The sequence below is a fragment of the Nelumbo nucifera genome, chromosome 4 (genome assembly GCF_055504915.1).
Source record: "Nelumbo nucifera cultivar China Antique chromosome 4, China Antique-T2T, whole genome shotgun sequence".
Lineage (NCBI taxonomy): Eukaryota > Viridiplantae > Streptophyta > Magnoliopsida > Proteales > Nelumbonaceae > Nelumbo > Nelumbo nucifera.
The window spans coordinates 41,372,402-41,379,963 of NC_142652.1; the positions used below are offsets into that span (position 1 = coordinate 41,372,402).

The 7,562-nt window shown below is 51.7% G+C and overlaps 1 protein-coding gene across 1 annotated transcript; it reads right to left on the minus strand.

The window, feature by feature from the left end:
• Positions 1-5,516: 5,516 nt before the first annotated feature.
• LOC148792221 (uncharacterized) lies at positions 5,517-5,906 on the minus strand. Its single transcript, XM_088903758.1, has one exon. The coding sequence runs from the start codon at positions 5,904-5,906 to the stop codon at positions 5,517-5,519; it is 390 nt and encodes a 129-aa protein (XP_088759884.1).
• Between the last annotated feature and the right edge of the window lie 1,656 nt (positions 5,907-7,562).

The window sequence follows — 7,562 nt, forward strand, 5'->3', positions numbered from 1 at the left end:
GTGCTCGGCTCAAGGGCGTGGAGTTGACGTTGAGACTATTGTTCGCCATGTTTGTGTCAAGGAAGCATGCTTCCGAGGCCTACATGTACTACTTCCACCCTAGGAGAGGGAAACCAGTGCACAACCCCTCTTCTATTCACGTGTAGAAGGACAAGTTCTTCTATGTCTTCTGCCCGGAGGGCTGGCGCTTCAAGTCCGACTGGGGGAGGCCCACGTCGTTGTCGAGAGGTGTCCCCCACCACTCTGAGATGAAGAAGATGCAGTAGTGGCTCATTTACTTGTAATGAGGACATTCCAGGCGAAGCCGTTGGTGGAGGAGGAGGTCCCCTAGTCTTCGCTGGGATTAGCCCAGCCTCCCTCGTTAGGAGAGGTTCTGTAGTTAGTGCATCTTCCACGTCCTTTTCTTTTTCTTTTTGATGTGCTAACTGCTTTCCTTTGCTGTTTTGCATAAGTGCCAATGGATGTCAAGGAATGCTTGTTGGCAAAGGCTCAAAAAGAAGGCCGGTGGACAGACACTGAAGAGGCCCAATGACGAAGCTGCCCCCTGCCTTGGGAAAGGGGGGGGGGGGGGGAGATTCGCAAGTACCTTCCAAGGGGAAGCATACGGTGGTGGCACCGAAGAGGTCGATGGAGGTGCTGAGGAAGCCCACCACCAAGGGAGAAGTGCCGAAGAAGCCCAACACCTAGGAAGAGGTGCCGAAGAGGCCCACAGAGGGTCCCAAGGCGGGAAAGAAGAGGCCCGTCACTGACACGCTGAGGAAGGAGCCCCTGCGGAAGCTTTCCAACACAGATAGACAGGACGAGGAGGTGGTGCGGAGGTCCGCTCATGGGGAGCGCCCATTCGGGCCTTCGTCAACCCCTCCCTGAGTACAAGGCGCCTCCGAGAGGACCGAAGGGACTGACAAGCCTTTCCGCGCCCAACGGCAGCTCCGAGAGGAGGACTCCATCCACGACGAGGGTGTCGGCCAGGAGCTGGTTAGCGGATCCATTCTATCGAGGGATCACTACCACCTTTTGCAAAGCGACCCCAAGTCTATTTACGACAAGGGCCTGTACCACTTGGCTGAGGTAAGACGTTCTTCAATATTTCACCGTGTATATGTTTATTTATTTTTTTGTTTTCGCTAATTGGTTTTGTGGTACGCCTGTCTACACTTCGTCAGCTTGGGGGATCGAACAAGGCTGGCCATGGGTCGCGTCGACAAGGCCGAGAAGGAGAAGAAGGTCATGGAGGAGAAGCTCTAAAAGGTAATTGTTGCCACCAAGGAGAAGCACCAGAAGTTCCGCAAGGCGCTTCTGGAAGAACAATCGCTTAGGGACTGCCTCGAAGTTCAGCTACAGGAGGCACAACAAGGGCTCTCCAAAGAGCAAGTGGAGTGGGTGCAGCTAGAGAGTATCGTCATGGAAGCAAAGAGATGAGCTACCGAGGCCGAAAAGAGGGCTTCTGAAGCCCTAAAGAGAGCTGCCGAAGCCCTAGCTTCGACAGAGAAGTCAAAGAAGGTAGCAGCTGAGGCAATGGAGACGTACAAGAAGTCTTCCAACTACCTGGATACGTTGGCGGAGTACGGTTCATCATCTTACCTCGGCGGCATAGAAGACACTAAGAAGGCACTCCTACTGGTGCTGCCGGATTTTGATGTCGAGGGACTACAAGTGATCCCCGACTCTCCTACCGAGGCTCCCCCAGCTGAAGATGCCGTTCCCCTCTGGCCCGTGACGAGGCGCAGACGTAGACTTCCCCCTTCTTATTTTGTTATGTTGCTGTAATAGTTGCCATATGTTTTGTTGTTTTCTTCATTTTGAAGACAATACAAAATTTTGTAAAGGCTTGTACAAGATCAAAATTGAATAGTGAATGAAGTGAATGAAGCCATTTTTTGTGTACATTGTGTTTTGTTTATGTTGTCTCTTTTCCTCTCTTCTTTTTTTATGTGAGAGGTCCATGTCCCTCCGAAAGGTTGAAACCATGATACACAAGGCACACATGATTCAGTCATAGCAATCGTTTATTTGCACACTCATCTTGGGTTGTCGGGATATTGGGAGCTAAGGTGGAGTCATGTGCTCGAGAAGGGAATCGCCTGCCTTCCAAGTCCCGTGCTATCCCAAGTGAGGCTGAAGAGAGCTGGCACCCTGGTTGAGGCCTAGGGCCAAACTATATCGCCGAGGTACTTGGGTGGATGAAGAGCCATGGCAGAGTAGCACCATCGGGGTGCAGCTCCCCTGACTCGTTCTTACCAAGTGTTTTCTCAGTGGAGGCCGAGGCGTTCCATCGGCGAAGCCAAGGGCTCAGTCTCATTATTTTCTTTGTGCTAAGGGCAGATAACCGAGGGAGTCACCACACTCTGAGGTGATAAGGTGATGAGGTGAAGTGAAGAGGAACTTTGCTTCATTCATTAATTACTTTCATAAAAAAATTGCATTCATCTGTAGTACTTTTGGAGGTTCTCTGAGTTCCACATCCGAGGGTCGGGCCTTCCATCTAAGTTTTTCAGCCAAAGTGTGTCAGGACCGAGAGCTTTCTTAATCTGGTAGGGGCCCAACTTCCCTACTCCAAGTTCGGGGACCATGACCTTCTTGAGGATGACGTATCCCTCTCTATAATGCTTTCCTTTCACTCTAGAGTTGTAGTAGCGGGCCACTCGCTGCTGATAGGCAGTCATCCTCATCTGTGCTTGTTCTCAGGTTTCTTCCAATAGGGCTAAGTTTGCTTTGAGTGCCTCATCATTCTCGTCCATGGTATACCCTTGGATCCTAAGCGTTGGTTGGCCAATCTCAGCTGGAATCACTGCTTCCATGTCGTAGGTCAAGCCAAAGGGGCTTTCTCCCGTCGCTTTCCGAGGTGTGGTTCGGTACGCCCAGAGGACGCTGTGTAGTTCGTCAACCCACAGGCCTTTAGCTTTATCCAGCATGGTCTTCAATCCATCCAGGATGGTTCTGTTCATGACCTCGGCCAGGCCGTTTGTCTGGGGGTACCCCATCAAGGTGTATTGTTGCCTGATGTCGAGGGAGGTGCACCATTCTCGGAATTTAGCGTCAGCGAGCTGCTTCCCGTTGTCCGTGACCAGCATGTGGGGGAGGCCGAAGTGGCAAATGATGTTCTTCCAAAAGAAGTTATGAATTGCCCGTGTAGTGATAGTGGCCAGGGGTTCAACTTCGGCCTCTTGGGGGAGGTCGAAGTTATGAAGTAATCCATAGCAACGACGAGGTACTTCATGCCTCTCGTTGCCTAAGGGAAGGGGCCGAGGAGGTCCATCCCCCACTTGGCAAAGGGCTACGGGCTGCTGAGGGCTGAGAGGGTGGTGGTTGGTTGATGGTAGATGTTGGCATGTCTCTGACACTAATCACAATTTGGGCTAGGGTCCGACCACCAAGGTGATTGCCATAAATGCCTTTGTGAATTTCACGGAGCATGTGCTCGCTCTCCTCCCTACGGAGGCATCGAAGGTAAGGTAAGGTGAAGGACCTCCTACACAACTTTCCTTCTATAAAAGTGTAGTGCGTTTCCTATCGTCAGAGTTTCCGGGCTTTGTTCCTGTCATCGGGTAGCCGCCCTGTCAGTAGGAAGTCGATGATAGGATCCATCCAAGACAGTTCAGCTTCCATGGGTAGGATTTGGATGTCCTCTATGGATGGTCGGGCTAGTCTTTACACGTGCATAGTGTGGCCAAGGGCCGCATCCGAGGTGCTCGGTAACTTGGAGAGGGCGTCGACTTGGGAGTTCTTGGTTGTCAAACTTTAGTGAGGTACTTACCCATGCTTTGTTCTCTAGGGGCTCGCTAACTTGATTCACCACCAGCCGCGAGTCACTAAGGGCTTCGACGTGCTTGGAGCCGAGGTCTCGATCGAGCTGCAATCCCACCAAGAGGGCTTTTTACTTGGCTTTGTTGTTGGATGCAGGAAACTCGAATCTCAGTGCATACTCTATGATGACATTGTTGGGGTGAAGAGAATGAGGCCCGTTACGCCTCATCTGGTGTTGGATGAACCATTAAAAAAAGTCTCCATGCGGGGGGGGGGGGGGGACCTCTTCGGCCAGTCGTGCTTCTTCTGGCTCATCTTCGTGAGGCCGACTAAGGAGCTTTCAAAAGGTACTTTCTGCTACGAAGTTAGCCAAGGCTTGCGCTTTGATTACGAGCCTCATTTGGTACTGCATCTCAAACTCCGACAGTTCTATTGCCCACTTAATCAGGCGTCCCAAAGTTTCTGGCTTGGCGGGGATGGCCCTAAGGGGCTGATTTGTTAGGACCACTATGGAGTGGGCTTGGAAATATGGCCTGAGCTTTCTAGCCAAGGTAATGAGGGTGTAAGCTAGCTTTTCCACTTCGGGGTACCAGGTCTCAACGTTGTTGAGGACCTTGCGGACGTAGTATACAGGTCTCTGAACTCCATCATCTTTCACCAGGACCGAGGTGATGGCCTCATCTCCGGCTGATTGGTACAAATACAGGGTTTCCCTTAACATCGACCGAGTGAGGAGCAGGAGTGAGGCGAGGTACAAATTAAGCTTGTTGAAGGTACGCTGGCACTCCTCCGTCCACTAGAAATCTTTCAGCTTCTTGATGGCACGGAAGAAGGGAAGGCAGCGGTCTTCCAACTTTGACATGAAGCGGTTAAGGCCGGCTATTTTGCCGGTGAGCCTCTGAGTCTCCTTCACTGATTAAGGGGGTGCCATGTCTAGTATGGCTTGTAACTTGCTTGGGTTGGCTTCAATGCCCCTTTGAGTGATGAGAAAGCCTAAGAATTTCCTAGAGGTAACCCCGAAGGTACATTTGCTCGGATTGAGCTTCATGTCGAATTTACGCAGAGTATCAAAGGTCTCAGCCAAGTCCAAGGTGTGTGCTTCGGCCTTCATGCTCTTCCCCACCATGTCGTCTACGTAGGCTTTGATGTTCCTCCCCATCCGATTCTTGAAAATCTTGTTGACAAGGTGCTAGTAAGTGGCCCCTACATTCTTAAGGCCGAACGACATTACCTTGTAGCAATATGTGTCATGATCGGTAATGAAAGATGTCTTCTCCTCGTCGTCGAGGTGCATTTGGATTTGGTTGTACCCAGAGAAGGCATCCATGAAGCTAAGTAGTTCATACCCTATAGTGGCGTCGACGAGGTGGTCTATCCTCAGCAAAGGAAAACTGTCCTTCGGGTGAGCTTGGTTAAGGTCTATGAAATCAATACAGATCCACCATTTCCCATTGGCTTTTCTTACCAAAACCACATTAGATAGCCAGTTGGGGTAATGCACCTCACAGATGAAGCCGACGTCGAGTAGCTTATCAACTTCCACTCCTATAGTTTTCCATCGTTACGGTGCAAAGTTCCTATTCTTTTACTGAATTGGCTTAGAGATCGGGTCCACGCTCGGCTTGTGAGTAATGACCGAAGGGTCAATTCTGGGCATGTCAGTGGCGGATCAAGAAAAGACATCGGTGTTAGTTCTGAGGAAACTTACCAATTCAGATAGGCGTTCAGGGGGGAGGTTGGACTCGACGCGGAGTGTCCTTTCTAGGGTTGACTCATCCAGGAGAACCGAGATGAGGTCCTTGGCTCGCTGGTTCTTCCCAGGGATCAAGGCCTTCTAGTGATAAGGCCTCCTTATTCTTTCCCTTTAGTACCACGATGTAGCATTGGCGGGCGATCTGTTGGTTCCCACGAACGACTCTGACGTCGTACTCGGTGGAAAACTTGAGGGCCAGGTGATAAGAGAACATGGCTGCCCCTAGTGCATGAAGGGTTGGTCTTCCCATTATCGCGTTGTAGGGAGAGGCGATCCCCACCACTAGGAATTCATGCATCCAAGTCACCTGGTGTGGCATTATCCCTTCTGTGATGGGCAAGGTGGCGCTGTCGGAGAATCCGATGAGGAGGGCATTAGCTGGTTGGAGTCTCTCTGGCATGAGCTTCATTCTCTCGTAGGTGTCGTAGAAAATGATATCGGTTGATGAGCCACTATCCACCAAGATCTTTTTCACCAAAAAATTGGAGATGATGGCTGCGACCACGGGGGCATCATCGTGGGGGACAATAAACCCCTCTAAGTCCTCGTCGGTGAAGACGAGGGCGTGTGGACATCTTAGCCTCTACGGAGTGTCCAGGTATTTCTACTTCTTTGGGGCGGGCTCTTGGATGTTGAGCTGCCTGGCGTAGGCTTTTCGAGCCAAGGCCAAGGCTCCACCCGAGGCCATGCCCCCGGCGATGACATCGATGACGCTTGCCACTTGCTAGTGCTGGTGTTGTTGCCGCTACTGGGATGATGAGGTGCTGGCCTCTCCTCTGACGAACTTCTTAAGGTGTCCTCGGCGAATAAGGCACTCTATTTCATTCTTTAGGTCATAACAGTCCTCGGTGTCATGCCTGGTGCCTCGGTGGTACTTGCAATACTTCGTAGGGTTCCCCCTCTTGGGGTTCCGTTTCAATTTCGTTGGCCACTTCACGAACTTCTCTTCCCCTATCTGCATCAGTATCTAGGTGCGGGTGGAGTTGAGTGGCGTGTAGTCTTTATAGGCCAGGGTGGCAAGCTTCTTGTTGTCTTTGCCGCCATTGTTTCTAGGGTGGCGCTGGTCTCCACCTTTCCTCTTCTTCTCTGGGGGCCCGTCGTGGCGCTCGGCTACCCTTTCCTAGTCATCCCCGGCCGAGGCCTCTTTAGCCGCAATGTATTTTTTGGCCTTTTTTGGCCATTGATGGCCGCATGCATGGAAACCATAGAGTCGAGGTCTCGCACTTCGAGCTCTTCTTTCTTGAAGGGGTCAATGTAAGACCACAAGCTTTCACCCGGCTCCTATTTGATCGACATCAGTGAGACTACGCTCTTCTGGCATCATTTTTTGTTGATGAAGAGGGCGAGGAACAAAGTTGTAAATTGCTCCCACGAGTTGATTGATCAAGGAGGAAGGCTAGAGAACCAGTGGCGAGCAACCCCCCTGAAGGTAGCCTAGAAGGTCTAGCACGTCAAGGCGTCAGAATAACTGTATAGTATCATGAGCGCATTGAAACCCTCCAGGTGGTCATTGGGGTCGGTGCTTCCATCGTACGTCTCCAGTGTGGAAGCCTTGAAGTGTGGGGAGAGAGGCTCCAAGATGATTTCAGGGGTGAACACGTCCATGCGACCGGCGGAGTCGCCGTGACCGGTTAAAGCGTCGACTTGGCTCTCCTTGACTTGGAGGAGCTCGTCCTTGATTGCCCCAATCTTAGCTCATAACTCAGCAATCCGTGGGTCAGCACGGGCACAAGCCCTGCTCCTGTCTTCACAGACCAGATGGGTGTCGGCTCGGACTCCCAAATACTCCGAGACAGGGTTATGCACTCTTTTGCTGGTGCAACGGTCATTCAGAACGTCCCTAAGGTTTGAGACGGGAGGTGGAGTGGGGTGGTGTCGGCTCTCTTCTCGGGAGCGAACTCTAGGGCGGTTGAACTACTGGCCATCGTCCAGGGGGGCCTCCCTACGGCGGTGGTGGTGCTAGTTTGAAGAATGATGACTATCTTCAGATTGAGCGGGCACACTCTCCCTTCGGCTAGGAGGACAGGCATTCCTTCGAGGTGAGTCAGGGAGGCGATTATTGTCT

Coding starts and splice junctions, on each gene's coding strand:
- LOC148792221 (XM_088903758.1), bottom strand. CDS start 5,906: ATGAAGCTCATGCCAGAGAGACTCCAACCAGCTAATGCCCTCCTCATC.